Source organism: Anguilla anguilla, chromosome 5 (assembly GCF_013347855.1).
Source record: "Anguilla anguilla isolate fAngAng1 chromosome 5, fAngAng1.pri, whole genome shotgun sequence".
NCBI lineage: Eukaryota > Metazoa > Chordata > Actinopteri > Anguilliformes > Anguillidae > Anguilla > Anguilla anguilla.
In genome coordinates, this window is record NC_049205.1 from 47,046,153 (window position 1) to 47,070,190 (window position 24,038).

At 38.9% G+C, this 24,038-nt stretch overlaps 1 protein-coding gene across 3 annotated transcripts in view; it reads left to right on the forward strand.

The window, feature by feature from the left end:
• Positions 1 to 24,038, forward strand: part of pde8a (phosphodiesterase 8A) — a 56,113-nt gene that overhangs the window by 4,761 nt on the left and 27,314 nt on the right. The window contains exon 1 of one of the 3 annotated variants that reach the window (XM_035418606.1): positions 9,136 to 10,431. The exons of the other annotated variants lie outside the window; for them this stretch is intronic. Coding sequence (XP_035274497.1) covers positions 10,270 to 10,431 — 162 coding nt within the window. The 5' untranslated portion in view covers positions 9,136 to 10,269. Of the gene's footprint in view, positions 1 to 9,135; positions 10,432 to 24,038 lie in introns of those variants that run through there. 3 annotated transcript variants of the gene reach the window in all.

The following is a 24,038-nucleotide window of genomic DNA, read 5'->3' on the forward strand; positions in this document are numbered from 1 at the left end:
TGGGATCAAGGTTCAATTGGTTCAAAATGGCATGGCACATATTTTACTTTTTCTCACTTATACTCTTATATTAGTACTTACATTTCTGTGCAGGAGCTTTCATCCTTTTCAGTGTGTCTAAACAGATGACCAGTAGATTAAAGCAAATCATAAGGACAGACTAAAAACACATTACACTTTACTGTTAGCTTTGAATAATATAAAACAGTAATAGCTATCCTTTATCTCGTTTTTACACAGTGTTTACCATTGATTTCAGTGTAGACTGAATTCATATTTCTGTGTAAATGGAGAAAATGTGACATATGCTGAAAAATGATAGTTTATATTTACGTATAAAACACAGTCCATTTAGAATGCTTTTATAAGCTTCATTTCAGTGTATATCAGGGGACTCTGCTGATGTAGCAGTCATTGTACTGCTGTAAATGTGGGAGAGTACGAGGCTGGGGAACTAAAAGGATAAGTCCATGCTGCCAGACATACAGCTTCCTTCTTATATTTTGCACTTAAAGGCATACTATGCAGGTTTTTTGAGGCCCTTATAGACTCTCTGTTTGAAGTCAAATAAGTCTCCTCCTCTGTCCTCAGCCCCACCCACACCTCCGTTGAGGATGCACCCTCAAGTGCTACATGCAAAATACCAAGCAAAGAGCAAAGGTGGTCAAAGATATCGAAAACAGCATTTTTAGCAACATGAATGATTCCATATAGATCTAATTAGGCAGTGGTATAACACTTTTCACGTCAAGTTGTCCCCGCGACAGAGAAAAAAAAGCTGTGAAATTACACTACAAAGAGCACTTGTCTGCTACAATAAATCACAGTTTGCGGTGATCACAAACAGTTCACATAAATTTAAACAAACGTTAAAGTAGTTCGATGTTTCAACTGTGAAGTATGTGCAGGACAGTTATAAGAGTTAATAAAAAAATCACTGCAAAAATCGTTAAAATTTGCAACATTCACGGGACAGAACGCTGATGGTTCTAAACAGCATTCCATTCATTTCAGTGGGAGCCATTTTTTTTTGCATCCGCTAGGCATGCTGGCATATCAGGTGACGGGAGACAAGTCGGCAGAGCAGCCGGACGGACAGGGAACATGGTGCGATAACCAATCAGATTAAAGATCCGACGTGCAAACTGTCTCCGATTTCCCCACTCCACATAGTTCTGTCAAGGAGGACTTGTTAATTATTGCTATGCAGGGATTTCCTAAATATACCATCGATATACATTTAAGGAACATCTTTTTAAAAACAGAAAACGCCACAAGTGGCTGATTGTGGAAGGCGAGAGCGATGCCAGGCAAACTCGTTGGACGATGTGTGGCTTTAGGGTTGTGCTGTGCGCTGCTCGTCTCTGGACCCAAAAATACCAGCAATCAGAAGCCCTGCCCAGTGCACCACACACTGCACCACTGACTGTGCCCATGTGCTGTGTGACATTGATTCTGGAATATAGAGCCCAATGTGGCAAATAGATGTGTGCAGTACTGTATGCATTTAGGGCCAAGTAATCTTCATAGTAGGACCTTAATCCACCATTAGTTAACCAGCTGTCAGCATGTACAGTAGATAATCTACTGCACAGTAATGAGTCTGCAAAGGGGAGCTAATGAATTTGAACATCAACAGACCCTGGTCATTTGGCTGCCCATGTGCCTTTCCTGTCCATAGCAGATCTAGTGGTGTCCTAAATGTAGTTAGAATATAATCTGGCAAGACTTCTCCCTCAATTCATATCTCTATACCTGTTCGAGTTAATCACATGGAAAGATGATTGTGACTAGTCTGCTTGTTCTGTTCAGTTTCTGAACTTCAGTGGGGTGAATTGCTGTAGTGCTTTGGATAGAGGGGTCATGCTTCCTCTGATGAAAACAAGGTATGGCTCACTGCTCATATCCATAATACATAGTGAGTGGTGATATGTATTTTGAAACCATTTCTCCACTGGGTTTGTCTGTATTGTAACCTGTTCTGAAGGATCAATCTGAATTCACAAATCTTTTAAGAAGTTAGATGTGTAAATATTCATTACAATGATGCTCAACAGAAGCCATAAATGGATTAATAGAGCGTTTGAGCCTCAAAAATGACAGCAGGTGCTTACATCAAATGCCATCTGTCAATCCAGTAAATAAAAAGGAATCATTTTTTAATGTTAAACATGGAGAGAGACAGGTCACAAAGGGGTAGTGTTTCAGTCTTCATGAAGTTTTTTAAAATTAGAATACCATGAAGTGTTATTCCAATTTGAAAGCAGCATTGTCTTCTTGTCCAGAAATTCAGTTATACACTTCAGTTGGCCAATGTACTGTTCTGTTTCTTTTTGGCTGAAGTGTTGCAATCATTTTCCCAAGAAAGATTGAACTTTTATTTTTGTTGGTCATCGCAGAATTGGAGAATTTGAAATTGAGGCCTTGGTGAAGGCATACACAAGGCTTTATCGTAAATGTCATGATAAATGCAGTTTAATCCTCCAGTTTTTGTCTGACATACACATTTTGTCTTAAACTGGAAGGATTCAATTCCACCCTGAATTTAAACTACAAAATACAGCCTCGCTGTTCTCTGATTCTGTCTGAAAGTGAACATACTGTATACAAGCAGTCACACTGTTTTGTATTTTGTATTTCCACCCATAAATAATCAATGTACATTACATTACAAAACAACTAACAGCAATAAGTAAATACATTTAAAGAAGGGCTGATTTTCAAAGCACTATGTCACTTACACAAAGTGTAAATGATGAATTGCAAGGCTATGTCCATTTGAGAGGGTAGATTCTTAGGTTATGCGATGGATACATAGCCATGAACAAATGTGCTGGGAATATTGTTTCTCTTTTTTAAGAGAAATTAAGGCATTGTTTGCTTGGAACAGCTTTTAGGGTACCTGTATATAGTACACACAAACTCCTTTTGTAAATATCTAAACCTGTCTGGCTAACATCTAAATTGTAAATTGTAAGTCTACAAGATCGTGACTCACCCACCTCATTTGTATCCCGAATAGCACCGCAGTAATGCTCCAACAAAGATGTGGCCAAAAGCCTAGGATTATTATTTTTCTTGTGTTGCACACCCATCTACTGGATGTTTTCCTATATTGCACCACAAAAACATAATTACAGAGGTCTGTAGACTAGTGTCTGCTGTTTGCTGAATCAGAACAGCCTTTAACCAGTGCCTTTCAGTGTGGAAATCCATTGAAAAAAATGAATGCATTCCCATTGGTGACAGTCAGGTTCACACTGGCAGTATAATTGCTGTATTTTTTGAGTGGATCAAGGTCTTAGAGTCTGACCAAAAATAACACTCAGTGCCAGGGTTACTTATGTCTATTATTGGAGGAGAGGCAATCAGCAGACTTTTCTGCTGTTTTTGATTCACCAACTCTCTCAGAACAGGGCAGATGAAGGTACATTGGTTCAATCAAGACAAGACTATCTTCACACTTTGGTTACATTGCTTTGTTTTTGGGCTCTGTTACATCAAGTTGACCATCATAAACTCAGTAGACTGCTGGATTGTCTGAGAAAATCAGTTTAGTATCATTCTGAACAAACATATTTACATTACATTACATTACAGCCATTTGGCAGACGCTCGTACAACAGCGACGTACAACAAAGTGTATAACCAAAACCAGGAACAAGTGTGTTGAAAACCCTAGAGGGAAGTACAGTTCCAAGTGCAGGGAACGAACACGTAGTTTAACTTGGACCCTGTAGGTTAATCTGATTAACAAAACAAAAACAGCAACAAAGCAGTCTATGCAAGTAAAACAAGCAATCATTGAGTAGGCACAATTTCAACATATTTCACATACAGTACCCTGTAGACCCTGTGGGTTGTCTCATTGTGTGAGGAGGAATATTTTTCTTGCACTCTGGAACAGTAGGACTTATTTTCCATAATGGGAAATGGTTAAACATTGAACTTTGTGATTTGGTGTGTATGAATCATTTTTTCATGGTGTTGTATAACACTAGAATTTTAGATGGGGGTTCAGTCAGGTCCACCAACTTCTCTGCCCTTATCATCTTTCCAAACGTTTGTCATTTCGGAAGATGAACAAAGCACATGGTGGAGGAAATATCTGAACTACTTCACTGTTCCATGATCTTTTTCTCTTCATTTGCATTCATGATTTGAATTGTAGTCTTTAAAAATGTGTCCTATGATGTCTGATTCACTTCTAGCTGCCCTATTGCATGGACTCAGGAAAATGTACTGCAGGACACTTGCATACAAGTGGTGTTTATATTGGTGGGGGTAGTATCATTCAACCTTCTAGTGTGAAGTAGCCTGCTGTATGCGGACAAAGAACACACTACAGTGCAGTGTTTGAACTCTATAATGTTTGGGACAAAGACATATTTTTCTTGATTTAGCTCTGTACTCCACAATTTTTTATTTGTAATCAAACAATTCATAGTTGGTTAAAGTGCAGATTTTCAGATTTTATTAATGGGTAATTCTATACATTTTGATTTAATCATGTAGAAATGACAGCACTTTTCTAGTCCCCCATTTCAGGGCACCCAGAAAAGTGGCTTCACAGGTGTTTCTGATTAGCCAGATGTGTTCAATTGCTTCTGTAGTGCAGGTATAAGAGAACTTTCAGTACCTAGTCTTGATTCAATGCTTTTGATTGCCTTTGGTGTTTGTTATTGGTGTTTGTCAACATGAGCACCAGAGTTGTGCGAATGAAAGTCAAGGAAACCATTATCAGGATGAGAAATAAAAAAAACTGTCAGAGACATAGGCCCAACCATATGTTGCCTAAATCAACTGTTTGGCATATCAAAAAGATAGAAAAAGAGCACTGATGAGCACTGGTGAGCTCAGTATTCTGAAAGGGCCTTGCAGGCCAAGGAAAACCTGTACAGTTGGTGATCTCACCATAACTCTCACCATCATGAAGAAAACCCCCCTAAAACCTGTCTGACAGATCAGAAACACTCTTCAGGAAGCAGGCATGGATATGTCAGTGAATACTATCTGCAGAATACTTCACAAACAGGACTACTGAGGCCACTGTGCAAGATGCAAACCACTAGGCTCTAGCGAATGGGCTAGCTTCATTTCTAACCTTGGTTACTAGACATACTTCACAATTGGTATTTACAGAAATACCTTTGCTGTTATAAAATTGCTTCATGGGGAAAATTTTCACACGCACCAGCACTCCTAAATTATATTTTATGCTTACATTTTCAAAATTCTAGGAGCATATGCAAGTGAAACACTCATGCTATATAGGCATGCATAGTAAGAGGGTCTCAATAGCCTTACATTTCAATAGCTACTTGCATAGTTGTCAAGTTAGTTAGCAAGGAAAAATGTCTTTAGCTAGAACATTTTCATGATATGAATTGAACTGAATTTGACGTGGCTTTATCATCATAGCAGTTAGCTAGCAAAGTACATAATCATGTGATAGTGTTATATCCAATAAAGGAGTGTATTTGTTCAAATGACACCTGAACCCGAACCGAATGGATGCAGGTCGTGCAGAGATGCCATCTCTGTGTTCACACTGGTCATCCGCTTGGTGAAAACCGTTTTAATCCCCAGAAGTGCCGTTTGTGGGCACCACCATGTTGAACCACTTGGAGCCAGAGTTGGCACAGTAGGGGAAAGATGGACACTTATATGGGCATGAAGTTCTGTCGTCCACTAAACACATGAAATACTGTCAGCAGTGTCCCTGATTTGTCCTCAAAATTATTACAATCTTGTACAAGTAATACAATAACTTCACAAACCGTTTTATGGGATGAGATTAGATGAAGAAAAAACATCTATTGCAACTACATTTTCATGTGAGAAAAATTCTTGACTTTGTATTTTTACCGTATCGTTACCGTTGACTTACATTGATGCGGGTGGCTGAAACACCTATACTGGAGCCAACTGCACTGGCGCTAGTGAGCAACATCTCTCAACAAGACCAGGAAGTGAGCTTCAAAATGCATCTGCATTCGCACTACAGAACAGTGCTGAATACCAACTGGCTCACCAAGCCCAAATTGATTGGCTGACTGGGAAGCCCCAGGGGAAAGCAGGCCAGGAAGAGCCTGCCTGACACACGTCATTATGACACATAAGAAATTTTAGGTGACATTTAAGGTAACACAGCAGACACACATCGACATGTAGAGATGTGAGAGATCAATACACAATTTAGCATGATATTCTGTTTGTAGTTCGTTATGCACTTTTTAATTGCCACTCGCCCAATGGGCTGGTGTTCTCTTTTTGGTACTTTCCTTGGGCGAGCCGACAACCTTAATTTTAATTTCCAACCCTGCTTGCATTCATTTTGCAGTGTCAATTTCTCTGTCCTGAAGCTTGTGGAAATACAGTAGTGTAGAAGCAAAGCTATACTTTCAAGTAAAGTTGACTCATCTGTATAATGTCGCAGTTTCTTGGGGCTTGTAAATTAGTATATTGTCAGATTATAAAAGGGCTTGCCATGGAAAGACCCAGTGGCATGAACTTACCTAAATGTACAGGAAATTGTTATGGAGTCTAATGTCCACCTTGCTTCTGCGGTCTGCACAATACTGAAATTAAATATTCAACCTTACAGTTTTCTGTCTTAGAAAATCTTTCATTTCATCCTTGTTGTGTTTCAGAAAGTATAATAATATTGACATGATGGTTAACAGGATATTAAAGTTTAAATTAAAAACATAAAACTGTTTAGATTTCACAAAACAGCATAAAGCAAGAATTTGCTTTGTCCTCACTTGGGGATTTAAACCATCAGGTCCAGAGTCCAGAATCAAATTACTACGATCTTCACTCTGCATCATCTTTTGCCAGATTTCCAATTCTCCCTCTGCATTTTATTCCTATTGTATTCAGATTTTTAAAAAATTGTATTCTGAAATATGAAATATCTACAGGAATAAACAATTTATTTCTGAACAAAGGACTATACTGTATATATCTCTGGTTGCTAGTGAAGCTGCTGTTGATAATTTTCCTAATTTAAATTTTTGGCACTTTTGTATCTCAACTTTAACATGATTGTAAATGTACACTCTAATAATGTATGTCAATATAAACTTGACAGAAGCTGCCCTTTGCACTGTGATAGCTAAGGAGGCTACCTCCACAGATCCTGTCCTGCTTTAGACAGTGCTTTGTGCTCAGCTTCCTGTTCCACAGAAGACTTTGAAAATTAGCAGGAAGTACTCTACTAATTTATAAGTTGGTCACATCTTAGCTATTCAGTGACGCTCTAAAAATATCTAAATTAGTTAATGTGAGTATCCATGCAAATAGTTTTCAGTCATTAGAACAGATATAATACACATTAGATGCAGTGAACCTAACATAACTACATATGTGTATGCTTACAAGTGCTGACATATACATTTTTATTCAAAGTGTTTTATCCACAAAGCCTGCTGTTGTTTTGTGTTTCAATAAAGACCACAAGGGGGAGTAGACAGAATATATATATATATATATATATATATATACACACACACACACACATACAGAGAGAGAGAGATACATTTGTCACATTTCAGCCAATAGAGACTTTTGTATTTTGTCGCCAAAGAGAGGGGAATGTTGCTTGCTGACTGATGCTTGGCCAACAAAGGTTAAGTTGAGGGTGGAGGTGGAGAGGACTGTTCTTGTTTTGTTTGCACAGAACCTTGAAAAGTAGCAAACTTTGGTGTGGTATACTGTAGACCCAGTGGGAGTATGTCTGGTGCAGATGTAAAATTTGGAGGAGTCACAGTGTCATGTCTGTTCGGGTTCATTCTACTATTTTGGTATGCTTATACTGGGAACATTGATGTCTCAGATCTCTCTCACGGCTCATTATTGTACCTAAATTTTTCATGACCAGATTAGTTGACATTGACATAGTTACGTTTTAAAAAGATTGTTTTTGCAAGTATGAAATGTATGTTTGCAATACATTTTGTGAGGAAAGCAGTTAATTGTATGGTATAACCAACGAGAGGATACTTTGAAGCTAGTCACAGAATATAACCATTGCAGTTATATTTTATCAGGTGTTGGTCCCTGTGACAGGCATGGTTTAGATACTTTTAAAAAAATGGTTGAATATGTATCACAGCAAATATTTTTCAGTGGATGCCTGGGTTAAGGAAATTAATATGATTTTACCACACACCTGAGTGTGCTAATACAACAGCACCAATTTTGCAGGACTTACGGGGACAGTATTTACTCAAGAAGCACTGAAACAGGGATTTGAATGCTTTGAACAATCAAACATGTCCATGTGCAAACAAGGTCTTAACTTCACTCATTATGGAAATTGCTGTATTGACTCTTCCTGTCAAGACAAAAAAAAATTGTGCTATTGGGATAATTATTACTATTGGCATAACATAAATAATTATTGATAGGCTGTGATCATGTGTGATCTGCATGTTTACAGACTTTTCCTTCACCAGTTTGTCTTGTAAATGCTTCAAGACAAGAATGAAGAGATTTATGTAATATTCTGAGAGAAGTATTAACAAAGCACAAAGCTTACCATAACTAAAAACAAATTATTGGGGGTACAAATATTGAAACATGCATCATGCATTGCATTTGATTCCATTTATTTTAAGATCATTGTTAATTGAATTTCACATTGTGCTTTTATCATGTTTGACATATACTGGCAAATGAATTTAAAGTTATCAGGGTATATATCTATCCATAGATATATATCTAAAAGCCTATGGATACTTTACTTAGTAATTGTTATTTATTCTGGCTTAATATTTTCCAGACTTGACACATCCTCCAAAACCTAGTATTTGTGCACTATTTGTACATTTTGTTGGATAGCTAAAAATAAAGTTTAAGCTAGAAGACACTTAGTATGGAATGCGATTTTAAAACAAAAATGCGGTGTATTCTTTTTTACATTTGCATATAGGCTGTACAGCTGCAGGCCTGAATTTGTGTGCCATTCAAATAAATCGTATCTGTTGAACAGCTTGAAATCTTGCAGTACATTTTTAAAGTTCCCTCTGAATGTCGGTTCCACCCAGCTGTAGGCAAGCCGTTGCTGATTAGCTCAGTTGAGCTCATTTGCATTGACGTCAGTAAAGGCTGTAGGTCAATCCTTGCGGGTGCTTTTATTGGATCTGCCGCTGTCAAGCAGTGCTGAAGAATTGGAAGGGCAAACGCTGGAAAGGCAGAGAAAGACTAACAGAAAACAGCATTATGTGGCTAATTTTTTGCTTTCACATTTATAAATAACAATCAAAAGCCTTCCTTTTTACGACCTGAAACTTAAGGACGCAGAACAATTTGCTTTTGTACGCGTGAATTAATCAGAGGTGGCACCACAGATAATGTGACAGCCTTTACATTAAAAAGAGGAAAAAAAAATCGTGGGCCTTTGATACTCAGTTGCCCATTTTAAATGCTTTTCTAATGTCACGTTTTGTATCAAAACTAATAATGGGAGCCTGATTGGAAGTCTTACAAAAAGGATCCCAATTTTTCTAATTGGTATTTTCGGGCAGTTAACTGGAATGTTTGGTTGGACTAAAACGCATTTTGTTGTATGGGAGGGAGTCTTCAAATCACAGCGGCTGCCAAGTGGAATACTATGTTTTGTGAATCGTTTAGCCTGTTGATGATGAATGGCACTGAAGTGGACCAAACTGTTGTAAGAACAGGTTTGTGCCCCGTGTCTTAATTTCAAATGGGTACCCAGATTGTTAAGAGAGAAGAAAACATCCAGGAAAAGCGGATTTAATTTATTTTGGGTGGGGAAGAAGAGAATAGCAACAGGCTCGGACAGATGATGGATAAGACATTTGCCTGAATCGAAGCGGACCGATTTATTTTCGGATAGGTGAAAAAGTTTTAAAAAGGAGTAAGTTATGGTTTGGTACGAGAACTAAAAGGAGAGCGAGAGGAAGAATAAACTGCGTATGGAATTGAATATCCGTTCAAGAAGCATTTCGGAATTCATGTATTTGTTGGAGATACGCGCGTTTGTAAAAATTATAGATAATTTACTTCATGTAAAAAGGCAGAAAGGAAATCTATTTCCTGGTTGGGGGGTGGGGGGGAAGGAAGATATATTATTCATGGTCTCAGTGAGGGAAACGGGTGAGAGCGTTTTACTTTAGGGTTAAAAGAAAAGGAATAAGAAGATATCCATGTACTGTAGCTATAGCCAAGGTAAAACGGGATAGCTGGGCAGAAAGAAGCACTTGAGAAAAAATAAATTGGCAAAAGTGGCGTTGAAGCATGGGCTGTGCCTCCAGCATTCATATCTCGGATAGGGTGGTCTATCACAGTGGAAAAGAGTCCGAGGATTCTCACTCGCCCCAACAGACCAATACCACACAGCAGTCTCAGCAGCAAGGAAATCCAGCCCCGGGATTACCCATTAAACCCTCAAGTTACAAGGTGAGGACTAATGCTGGAGCCTACCACCTCCAAGAAAGCTCTCTGTCCGTGTGTGGGCGTATGTACGTATGTTTAACCTGTATTCCTATGTCTGTGTTACATTGAAGCATTAATTATTACATGTAGCCTATATCCATCAGGAATTGCGCGATGCACGCAAGTTTGACTGAAAAAAACTATTGTAAAATTATTCACTGTCATATTACATCACATCAGAAAATTGTATGGGCGCAAAGGTAGTGTTTTAAGGAGGGAATCGCCTTCATAATTCAAGAAGACGATTTTATTAAAAGTTCACTTGGCACAACCCTTCTCAATTTTTCCGGGCTAATCGCTTTCTCTCAAGTAGTGATATGTTGTCTACCGACACACTGCTGTCTCGTTCCTCCAAACTGCATTTTTGGGGACACATACGCACGTTATATTTTTCTTGCCTGAACGAATATCCCGTACTACGGCCACTGCATCTCCGTCCAACATTATACGACCTGGAAAAAAATTGCCTCAGTTCTACTGTTATTCAGCTATTGAAGACGTTTCCAAGTTAGTCCAGAAATTGATATTGATATAGGTCAGTCATATACTTTATCCGGAGAAAAGTTTTCTACATAGCTTTGACAGGAATTAACTGAAAAGCATGTACCTGCAGTGCTAGATTGCCTGTCAATCCGCATGGTATAATATACCTTGTACCTTTATACTTTATGCATAATGAGGTTTTGATTTCGATATTTCCTGCGTATTTGCGTTTGATACGAGAAAAGTGAGTATAGGAACTGTCTTTAAGGTATAATGCTGCTCAAGTGGCACGAGCCTTGAACTGGGCAGTAGACACGTCATGTCAAAGTGGAGTGCCATACCATTACGAACACCAGTCATGCTTCTGTGAGCTTTTAATATGTGCGAAGGAAACGGTTGTTAATAGCTGACTAAGGAAATAAGTTTAAAAAATGTATTTTCATATCTAGTCTCTTTCACACGGACAGGCATGGAGAAACAGTTTTTATTTATTCTATATTTTCATTTTGTTTTTGGCTATATGATATTTTAAGCACAAAGGTAATTTAATCTCCGCCTGGCTCACCCTCTCAATGTCTATTAATTTGCATTGTACGTTCCAATTATATGTATAGTCTCCCACATGGAACATGGAGCATAGGGTATTGACTCACTACTGGAAAATGAAAACTGACACTTTGAAAGAGTGACAGGATTGCCAAGTTCGAAGCATGAAGGGAATTATAGCTATTATGCTTTACCTGGTTTATATGAGATCAAATTCTCTGAAGTTATTTATTAAGCTGCATGCTGTTTTAAGGCCATATATGACTGGATTCCTGTAAGTCTTGTACTGTAGGTAGGTTGGCCTGTACCATGTTGTGTAAATGGAAAGTGTCCAGAAAAAAAAAAAAAAAACTTGCCAGAAATGGTATTAATTTCTGCTCCAGGCAAATTAACTTCATACAGTAATTTCCTTTCAGTCATTGCTTTTTGGGTCCTGTTCTTGGTTCTTGTCACAGCTTATATTGTGCCTTAATGTATGCACCCTAATCATTGGAACATTTATAGGCATCATCAATATGGCAGCATAAAAACAAAAAAATCTTTAGAAATCCACAAGCACTTTGCCCCAAGGCATATGTGTGCACATTCCAAAGCGGTCAAGGTCCCACATATCTGTATTAATACATTGGATCTAATACAAGTTATGTCAGTAGCAGAGTTCTCATGATTCCTCGTGAAATAATCTGCACGTGTAATCTCTCCACGTGCTCCATATGTTAAAATGCATTGGTATCTACACAGTTAATGGAAATCTATAAATAGAGCATTATAAGTGACGGTCAAAAAATTTAAATTGCCTAGGGATGGAAAGCTGAGGGACATGAAGCATCAATAGCATGTGACTCCAGTCTCCCACTCAGTTCTCTCTTTGAAGACCCTAATGTGGTCTGCCTCGAACTTGCATCTATACATCACTATGAATTATTGAAATTACATCATCTGAGCTTAAGTAGTGCATTTTATGTGTATGGTCAGTTCTAGAAAAAGGAAATGCTAGTTTGGGTTTCAGCTTTGCATTTTCATCACAAAAAGTCATTTTGTCCATAGCTTACTATTGAAATTAAGTTCTATTTGAATGGTAAATTTAGTCAATTTAGTCATTTACAGACTGGGGCATAACCGTGTTTCATTCCTATGATGTATCTGTTGCATTTGACCAGATATGATGATGTACACGGGTGTGCATTAGTTTTGTGTGTGCACGTCTGTTTGCAATCATGTTTTTTTTGTTTTCTTTTAACAATAGCATTGGTGCATTCCTTGTATGGCAAAAGTGAGTGACAAAATTAAGTACATTATCTGAGTATTGGGTATTTAAAATTTTACTGAGAAGAAAGGAAATTATTTGTGTAGTTAATGCTTCAGCTGTTCACTTTCATAACAAGGTAAAAGATGCAATAAAACATTTTTTTTATTTATAGAACTACCCTATACTCATTAGTAACTTTTGATTACTTTGCTCAAACTGCGGTTATAGGAATATTCTGATTTTGGAAATTTTTCACGTGAGTGTATCTTCATTTAAAAAATATTTCAACAGTATACTGAATTGTGTGGTCACATCAAGCTAATAATATTCAGCTTGTGCAACCGTTTAATAGAAAGTGTGGATCTATTGAAGAAGTGGTGCAATGATCATTATTACACTTTTTTACTGTACCCAAAAAGCAAACACGGCCTGTTTGAATGAGTGTTTTGAACTCAGACTTTTCATAGTTTAATAACATCCATACAACAGCTATGCACAGTATAAGGTAGAGGTGTCGGTATTATTTTCATAGCATATATCTCTTACAATTCTGACCATAGGAGTCCTTCTGAGAACACAACTGCAATTGTGTTTGGTTGTCTGTAAAATCTGAAAATTTGTAGAGGCATTTTTACTTCTGAAAAGATTGCAAGAAATTGAGGGCATTCTGTAAACGCATAGAAGTGGCTTGGCCTAATGATTTGTTGTGATCTGATTTTTCATCTTTTCCAGAGTGATGCCAAGCAGAATTCGTTAGGGAAGAACTAGAAATGGTCTCCTCCTCCCGGATCTCTTTGCTTTGTTTTTGCCGAGCGTCTTTTCATTGTGTCTCAGTCAGGATATGGTACCAATTTGTCAGCTTCTGCATTCGCTTGCCTGCCACCACCTACCACCCATTGATGTCGCTTGGCATTGTGGGAGGCTTCCCCACCAGATGCACTATAGGAGAACACTGAACTGCATGTCTTCAAAATGTGATGTCATTCATCTTTCAGCCTTTCGACTGAATCCTTCTCTCTTGTTTTTTTTTGCCGTTTATTGTTGCATTTACATGCGCAAAATGCTTGCATCACTTGCAGGAAATGTATTATTGTTGAGTGTGGGGCAACTGAGAACAGTGTTTCAGTCGATATTGATGTATTCAACAAGTTTGGATACACTATTGTCAAGCTTCCTGAGGCTGTGAATGTTTTGAGAAACCAATGCAAACAGTGCTTATGTGTGTATGACTGTCCAGGCAAATCAGAAGTTTGTTGATTACATATAAGGGTGAATTTACAGCTGATTGTTTTCTTTATGAGTTCTGTATGGCACAACATTGAAATGTTTGCTGCTTTGATGTGGTAATACCATATGGAAAATGAGGCAGGCCAAGGAACATGCAAATTACACTGTAGCATATTCCATGTGCACTTGCGTGTGGTTCTGTACAAAATCAGCAGTGAAAAGCCATTTTTCTGTATCTTTCTCCTCTCAGTAAATAACATTGATATAATTACTATGCAGATTTGCTAAGTAATTGTACTATTATGTTTTGGAACCCTAGTCAATGTCTCCACCTCACTACATTACCTCTATCTAATAGGGTTGAATGAATTAGCCCTTTCATATGACTTAATATCTTGACAATGTCTTTGTCTAGTGTAGTCCATTCAGTTAAAAAAGTAGATATATTTCAGATGAGAGATTAATGTTTGTCACACCCTTATATGTACAGGGCATTAAAGCCTTGTTCAGTAGGCCTAAATGTTTCATGGACATTGTATTACAAGATATTTTTATTTTTAAATGGTCTTCATGGACGTGTGGTGCCCAGTATTATAATAGCCATTTGATGATTGGAGGGCAATAAGAATCTATGTCCCTGTGTTTGCTGTATGTTGTCCTTAGTAGTCTTCACTTGCAAGTTAAGTTTCTGCTGGATTAGAGACGCTCTATTTTAAAAACGTTAAGCAGACTATAAAGATGTCATTGGGTTAGGGTTTCAAGTGCCTGTCAAGCAAGGACTACACAGAAACCATGCCAAAGAAGACTAGGGCTGGCCTTTTGAAACATGTGACATAAGAAAAGTCTACATTGGCTATCTGTGTCACTGCCCCACAAAAGGAGCCTCTCACACAGAGTTGTTTTAGGCTCTTTGGTTGGTTGAAATGCCTCACTTTGATTTTAGTCATTGCTTGGGGGTAGGGGGAGGTCCATTGTCTGGTAAGCCTAATTTTGATCCATATTGGAGTTGCATATTTAAATTGTTTTTACTGCTCTGTGTTGCATTGGGATGTTTAAGCTGTCATTGGTGGTTGTGTACTTGTGCTTCCTTGGCAGTCATTTGTATTTTGAAATGTATCCTTTATTCCAGTGGTCTGTATATCACTTTCAGAGAAAGCAGAATGATACTTAAAGCTACAGGCATCTCTACCACTAGTAAACACCACATATTATATGTACGCTTATGACCATGGTTACTCAAACACTCATTTTCATTCACCGATAGGCATCTAAGGAGAGTGATTTGGAGCGGCAAAATCTAAAAACTCTTCTGTCTGGGTCCTCTTATCTGTGTCTGCAATGTAGGTTCTGACCTGTGCTTTGACAGGTGGCTGTATGGATGGCTGTTTTGGCTGAACTGGGTGTCCTGTAGTTACAGGTCTCTTGCTGAAATAGAGAAACGCGAGACGCCTACAGCCTGAGAGACTATGTCAAGGACACACCACCATCTGGGCTGCTGTCTATGATAAGGCACAAATGCAAGGCCTCACATTAGTCGTTAACTTTGCTGGGATTTCATTCTACAGAGTCACTGTACAGAGTCAGTACATGTGAAGACTACAGATTTTTTTCTGCGCAAAAAAGATGAATAACGTTGCTTTGGCTAAGCGCTTTATTGTTTTTCATAGAGTTAAAATGTGTCGTCAAACACAATCTACAGGATATTGGTGAGTAAATGGACGTTTTTGATATGGTCCAGCCTGGAGGCCCTAGCATAGTTTTTCTACTTTGGAAAGAACAGTGCTTTTCAAAAATTTCTAGAGATGTTTGCTGCACAGAGGGCAAACCTAAACATGACTTCCTTTTAATGAAGCAATATGGTAGGGGGAGGTGGGGTGGGCAGAGCTGAAACTGAGACCCATTGGATAATTTATTCCAGAGGAGGGCAAAGGTTTAGTGAGCTAATGAATTAATCCACTGTGTTTGCTGCTCCCCGAGCCAAGGGGAAGCAACAAGAGAGGCCACAAGGCCTCATCTCTGTGGCTGTGTAGCTGTCTCTCTTCCTCGCCCCGTCTCTGTCTTTCTCTTATGCGCTGCACACTTCTCTTTCCGCGTGTTTGCTGCTGTAACTGTGAAAGCCGTTACTAAGGGTTTGTTGCCCCACTCTTGCCAGTTGTTAGAAAGTCACTGGCATTCTCCTTTATCAGTGACACTCTTGGAAGCTGTTTTCATTTGCAAAGCAGCGTTCTGGTTTGGCAGTGAATTCCTCCAATGAACAGACTGAAGGCAGCAGGGTCAGATAATTGTATATGAACTGAAGATTAAGGTTGAGGAAGTTGGACATAACCAACAATTAAATAGTTCTGTTTTATACTCCGGTTAATAGATCCCCTCAAGTGCAAGGGTGTGAAGTTATCCTTCCTTTGTTTCAATAATAATAATAATTTAAAAATATGATGCTTGTTGTCTTCTGTTGTCATTTCAGAGATGGACGGATTACAGTAATGCATATAATATTTTGTTCATATTTTCTCCCCTATTTGGAAATGGCAAGAATATCCAGTAGTGCCGCACATGTCTATTCAAAGGGCATTGCGCTCCAATGACCCAGAGCTCATTTCTCTAACTAAAAAAACCATTTGCCTGTGGATGCCCTGTTTGCTGCTGAGAAGAACCAAAGTAAGCCCACTTTGATACCGGTAGGGAGAAGACAATGGGTCCTGATACTGTGGGCTCCCAGCCTCACATGGCTAATGACATAGCCCAGGCTTGAGCCTGTGATTTCTTGGCAGTGGGGCCCAGCCTGCATACTGCCCCTATTTATATTTCATTTTGCTATTTTGTAGTGGATGCAGCCTTGCTTTTTAGCTGTGGGCCCTTGGTTGTTAGCCTTGTTTAGCATGCCTATACATTTGTTATCAGTGTAAATGGCAGATAACTCTTGCAGTGTTGTTGAGGGGTTTTGCCCTTTATTCTCCACAACAAGCGAGTGCAATTGGCAGTTTATATTTCCTTGTGGAAATATGATGAATCCTCATGATGAATTGCATGTTGGTCTGAGCCTTCTTGCACTGGAGATACAAGGCACAAGTCCATAACTGTGTATCAGATTTAGGCAAATGCTTACACAGCATTGTGAGCCTGCTGGTCACTGGCACATTTTGAAAATGTGTCAAAAACTGAAAAAAATAAAACCCAATATGATGTTTTGAAATTATTGAAGGGAAAGAATACAATAGAATACGTGGCCTGACATGTATATAGTAGGTTATATACTGTACCATGCAGTCTGTACTGTGATACAGTTTTTGTATTTATTGTCCTGTGCTCCAGCACAATGGATTTGAAAATAAATTATGAACATGAGGTTGAAGTGCAGACTGTCAGCTTCAATTTGAGGGTATTTACATCCATATGTGTGTAGGAATTTCAGCCCTTATTATACAAAGTCCCCCCATTTTAGGGGATGAAAAGTAATTGGACAACTTAATATAATCTTAAAGTAATCATATTTAGTAATTGGTTGCATATCATTTGCATTTGATAACTACCTGAAGTCTGTGGCCCATGGACATCACCAGATGCTGAGTATCTTTTCTGGTAATACTTTGCCAGGCTTGTGCTGCAACCATCTTCAGTTCCTGTTTGTTTCATGGGGATTTTGCCTTAGAGTCGGTTCCAGTGGCAGTCATACATGCTCAAGCCATAACACTATCTCCATCATGTTTCAGATCAGAATCATGAATTTCCTTTCTTTCTCCGCAATTTTTTCTTTGGTACAGGTTAATACTCATCTTGTTGTCCATAAGACTTTGTTCCAGATCTCTATGTTTTTTTGTGTACTTTTTAAGGCAAACTTTAACCTTTAACCCTTCTGTCCTTGACGCTAATCAGTGGTTTGCATCTTGTAGTGAACCCTCTGTGGTATTGCTGGTGTAGTATCACTTTATTGTAGTGTTTGACACATCTATGCCTCCATCCTGGAGAGTGTCCTTGATCTGTTTGATAGTTGAAATGGGTTTTGTTCATAATTGAAAGTATTATTCTGCCATCCACTGTGGTCTTCTGTGGGCTACCAGGACGTTTACTATTACTGTGCTAACCAATGCGTTTTTGCTTCTTAATGTATCAAACAGTTGAGTTTGACGCACCTAATGTTTTGCTATGTCTCTGATTTGATTTATTAGTAATATAATTGATATATATCATATCAAATATTTATAAATATATTATGATTTATTATTTTCCAAGTAAAAATGCCACACATAGAATCAACTGTTCTTGTGCATGAACTAATGATGCAACAACACAAGGCTGACCAAAAAAACAGCTGAGTAGCCAATAGTCCAATTATTTTTGGTTGCCTAAAATGGGGGACTATGTTTAAAAAGGACAGTAATTTCTACACGGATTGCCCAATATAAATATAGATGCCTTCAAATTAAAAATGATAATCTGCACTTTAACCTCATATTCATTGTTTCACAAATGTGGTGGATTATAGAGCCAAACCAAAAATATGCCATTGTGTCACTGTCAGTAATTATTATTTACATTTAATTTATAGTAACAGATGAAATGAACAATTCTTAAATATTTCTTAGTAGATTTGAGGTATTGCATCTGAAGCAAACATTTAGGTATATGAACAAGCCTCTGCTGAGACCAAGGGGATATATTTTTTCTTTTTTGATGGCATATCTCAGCTTATAAGACTCTTATTTCGTATACAATTAAATTGCTGTCTTAAACAAGAGACCATGTCCCATTTTATCAGTTATGTTTTATTGCATTTTAAAATGGACGTAGCTCTCTTGAGCCCATGCTCACTGTAACTGATTGGCTTTTAATACAGGATTGGTCTTGACTCATTTCTGCTAGACATAATCGGTAATATTAAATTTTGTTCCTGATATTTTGTGTTTATTTTTGGAGGCGGTACTTGTGTACAAATGGCAATTTTTTTATGTGAAAGGAGTTTTGTAATCAGTAATTCCCTCTGTGTTCATTTCTCAGTGTGTTTGCACAGCTTGGCCGTTAATGTCCCCAAAATAATTACAAATAAGAGCATTGCTCTGTAGCTGAAAATGTGTCCAATTCAGAGCTGATTCGCATACATTGGTACATTGTACCCAGATGGCCTCAAGGCTGTCCTTCCTTTGCTGGGCATCACTGCTCAGCCTGTGAATGGGCACGTTGGTTTTTAATTTTCCTCTGTCACACACAATATCTCTCTTGGCATAGAGGCTGAAAAACTAGAAGAGAAGGGAAGATAGGCCCAAAGAAGGTGTTGTCTGTGTAAAATCCTGCTGCTTATAACACAGAGCCTGAATGGAAATGCCTTAGGACTACAGTCTGCCCCAGAAGCCCACCATTGGTAGCGTCCCGCTCACTCTGCCATAGCTCTTAACCAGAAACTGACCCTCAGGTTTGTGTTCTGTCATATAAAACAGCCATATTGTTATCCTAATGTGACGACCTGGACTACAGTTGATGTGGTCTGCATGTGGACACTGGGCTGCTAATTCTCTTTAAGCTTGCGTTGGAGATGGCCGCGGTCACAGTTACCAGGGGATTTGCTGGCTGCGGTACAAGAAGCACTTTGTCTCACAGTCCAGGAAAAGCACTTTATTGAAGATGTGGCTAAGTAGCAGTGCCCCAGAATGAACAATACCCCCACCCCCCCCAGTATTAAAGATATATTTCAATGACCCGTTGATGTAATGATACACTGTCTCTGAAGGGGTTTTATTTTATGAGGTTAGCATTAAGGTGCTGCATAATGGGTAGGATGAAGTGGTTTTTTTTTTGCCTGAGCCTTGAAGTTGAAAGAAATGCAAACAGAATGAACTGCCATTAAACGATCTGACTGAAAGGGCAGCACGGGGTTGTAGTTCCACCTTTATAATTGTTTTTCATCCCCCTAAAAATGCAAAGTGTTCATAACTGGAATGATATATGCGGTAAGGTGGGGCCCGTTTCATACATTTTAACTTTAGACTTCTCACGGACACAGGGTCCCCGTACTGTACTGTAACTGACTATTAGTTTTGATCCTAACCAGACATTGGGTAGATCTGTGTTCGATCACTAGTTACCAGCCAGCTGCCTGTAATGCAGGATTGCACTGCATGGTGGAGTAGTCAGAAGCATGCTTTGTCCAAAGCTCTGTTATACAGCCCTGAGAATGTTACAAGTGGTTTCCTAAGGCTTTGTCAAAGCCAGTGTGGGACTTTGTCCTCGGTTGTCAAATCAGCTTTGTTTTGCAATAATGTTTGATCCACGCTTGTTTAATTGACCAGGCAAGTCTTCCTAGAACTGAGGGAAAAGCTTATTCCATAAACATAATATTTCTCCTTTGTATATTGCACCATTAAATCTCCTTGTAGTCTTACTGACAGGCGATGCTGGCATTTATTGACGTATTTGGCACAAGAGTGATAAACACAAAACAGCCTAAGTAGAACCCTGCAGGTTTATATTTATTTTGTATTAAAGCAAGTGCTGCCAAGTGTTTTAGATGTACCAAAGAAAGGAATGATATACAAATTGACACCTCCCAAGAACCTGGAAGAGGCACAGGAATATAATGACCTGGCATGGCAAACACCCTGCGCCCGGATTCAGCACCGAATCTCTGTGAAAGGCTATGGGGAAATCCACGCAGCTGTGCGGCGGATGGACCGACAGGCTAGAGCGACAGACCCAGAAGGACCAGTTTTACAACAGGTTATTGCTGAGGATGCTACAGTGCTGGCGCCACCGTGTTTGTTAAATAAATGCCGCTGTGAGAAACGCGGAGGCCTTAGAGAGGGAATGCGTTGCTATAGACACTCCTGCCTTTCACCCAACTGTTACCAAGTTTCATTTTCATTTTAGTGGTTGTGCATATGCGTGCGTGTGTGCTTGTATGGAGGTATTTTTGTTGAAAAGAATCACAAATCTGTAGAATAGATCTACAAATTTGCAAATCTATGGAATGGATTAAAAAAATGTCAGTAAATGTATTCCCAGGTCTGTAGAATGTATTCACACATCTGTAAATTAGTGTAAGAATACATGCAAGAACAGTTGTAAACTTGTACAACTTGAGCAAAGACAACATAGTAGGCTCAGTCAGCACTCTCGATCTTTGCACCAAATTTCATAGTGAATTATTTATTATTATTATTATTATTATTATTATTTACATTATCTGAACTCACTGGCTTGATAACATCCCATGTCGTTATATGTAACATTAGTTAGCTAGCATGCTAGCCTGCCAAATCTGAGCAAACATTAACCAAAATCACTAATAATGACTTATGTTAAAAGCAAGGAGGTTGATGTAGGTCTGGTTCGGGGATGTCAATGGAAAAATCAACGGGAAAAAGTCACTCAAAACGACTCTGGTTGGCCACATAGTAGCTGTATGCCTGTCGACCCTCCTCCTAGGCTCTGATTGCAATGAGGTGAAGACATAAGTGTAGGTTACCCATCACTTTTACGCCACATGATATGCAGAATAGCATTTGAGGGGTTGCAATGGCAAATTTGTGAGGTTTTAAATACTGAGTTATGTTTGCTGTGGTTGTACAAGTTTGCAACTGTTCTTATGTGTATTCTTGCATTAATTGATTGATTTATGAATACATTCTTCAGATTTGTGAAACCATTTACAGATTTGTGAATCCATTGTGCAGATTTGTGAATCCATTCTACAGATATGTGAAACCAGTTACAGATTTGTGAATCCATTGTGCAGATATGTGAAACCAGTTGCATATTTGTGAATCCATTCTACAGATTTGTGACACTTGCTACAAAAATATCTGTGCGTGTGTGTGTTGCACCAGAATTTTTAATCCATGTCTCATTTTGGATTACAAAATTCGAAAAACCTGCTCTCTCTTGGTTGTGAAAATTATTTAAGCCTTTGGTTCACGGAAAAGTGTCAGCTAAGGTGATTGTGTTTTAGGAACAGATCCTCCTATTGTTTTTTTTTTTTTAAAGGCTGCATTGAGAGGCTTGTGCTTTTCCCTCAAGGTTTAAAAAATGGAATCATGGGATGGCATGTGATCCCTTTCTTACGTTTGTTGAATCAGTGTTTTTCAAAGTGGGTTCCAACACAAGACACCCAAAGACTTTGCTTTGTAAGAAGCCTTCTGTTGTATTTTAGATGCTAGACAGAAAGTATGTTGTCACAGAACCACTTGGTTTCACAATGACCCTCTCCTCCCCCAACCGAATTTGCAGGTTCAGTTTGAATCTGTATTTTGTTCATTTGGATTGTGGTTTACAGTTTACAGTTAATTTTGTAAATAAACTGTAATTAAAATAATTAAAAGCATAATGAGTAACACTATTTTTATTTTTTTAGCAGAAGCTTCCATGGACAAAATGCTCTGACTGGCAAAGTCATAATTTTTGTTATAGGGGTAGTTGATAGTTTGTGTGCGTGTGCATGTGTGCGTGTACGCATGTGTGTGTGCGAGTGCGCGCGTGTGCATGCATACACACACACACACATCTTGTAGAAAAAAGGCCGTTTAGTTTCTCAGACTTGCAGTGTTGGGAGTGTTTAGCTCTTCCCTCTCTGAGAACAGAGCTGGAGAAACACTGAAGAAAATGTCTTTGCTGCAATCGCGGCTCTGCGGAGTGGAAAGAACGTGGTGAGAGTGATGTTCAACAGCATCGCTTACAAGGACACTGGCTTTGTTTAGCGAGTCATTGTTACGTTGATTATATTTTTCCATCTATGTTGTGTCTAGGAATGTGCAAAGAAAAACGTTTTACTTTGCATAGCGCTCACTGGGGAATGATTTATTCTGTCAGCTAAACAAAACATCAGTGGAAACGAATACAGTGTTGCTAATAACACAACGAGCAAGCTATTGATCTCTAAATGCATAATTCAAGTACCCATGATGCAGTGCACAAATTGTGGCAGGATCCGAAGGTCAATGTATGAATGTATCGGTTCTCCTGCATGGCCTACAGAGGTGGTGGCTGTCTGGACTGAACTCCCCACAGTAGCTTCCTCGGCCCTGTGACGCAGGTGTAGCTCTCCGGAGTACTCGGCCTATTTTCACGCCATAGGGACTCAGAGTTCTGGGCCTGGTTTGAACACAGAGGAAAACCACAAAGTAAATGTAAAAAGTAAAAAAAATAAAAATAAAAACCTGGAGGAGAGCAGCCATGTCAGTAACATGGGATTGAAAGAATCATTGACGTCTGCCGAGTTCTAGAATACAAATTCGGCATCGGGAGAACGTTGTGGGGAGGAGGGGGAAGAATGAAGCTGTGCTGTATTGCAGAAGCCTGGGGACAGTGAGCACGATGAGCACATAGACAAGCTGGAGAAAGGGCCAAGTGGAGCTGTGCAGAACTCTCAAATCAGACAAGTAAACTAAAATACATCCTATGTTCATCTGTTTTTTTTACCCCCTATAAAGTTATATTGATATGGTCCTCGACTCAGTGCAGTGAAAGCAGGATTAGGGTTGATGACTGGCTGTAGACTGGTGATGCTAGAGTGAAGAATGTTGTCTTGGGTCAGGTTATTATGGAGACAGATTTGTGGAGGGGTGGGGGCAGGAGAGCACCAAGATACTATTAAGAAACCTACTTATTTTTCCATCCATCCATCTTACCAAACAAAGATCAGGGATTAGACCTCTAAAGGCCACTAATGGGCTGTTCTCTGAGAAATGCTTCATGGTTTACCGCACAAATGTAAAGTAAATCATTTTCAAATAGTCTGAAATAAAAGTTTTGTGGAAAAAAACGCTCAGTAGGCATGTGAAAACAAATCAAAGGAAAGTCTTCTGTTGATTCCCGTCACACAACAAGTTGATGGCCATTACACTACAGTGTGCAAACATTTAGCACGTCCATCCAAGCACCTGCCCTGGATTTTATTTAGTCCTGGAATGGTTTGAACCGTGATAATAAATGAACGTCTGGTGTGCAGCTGAGAGAAGTTCAGCCCTGAAGTTCCGTGGGGGGCTGAACTGTCAATCTTTTTCCCCCTCTCCTCATTGTCATTAACACCAGCCTGCTAATGATGGAGACTGAGGCACAGGGCTGCTTCAGGGCCTTTACT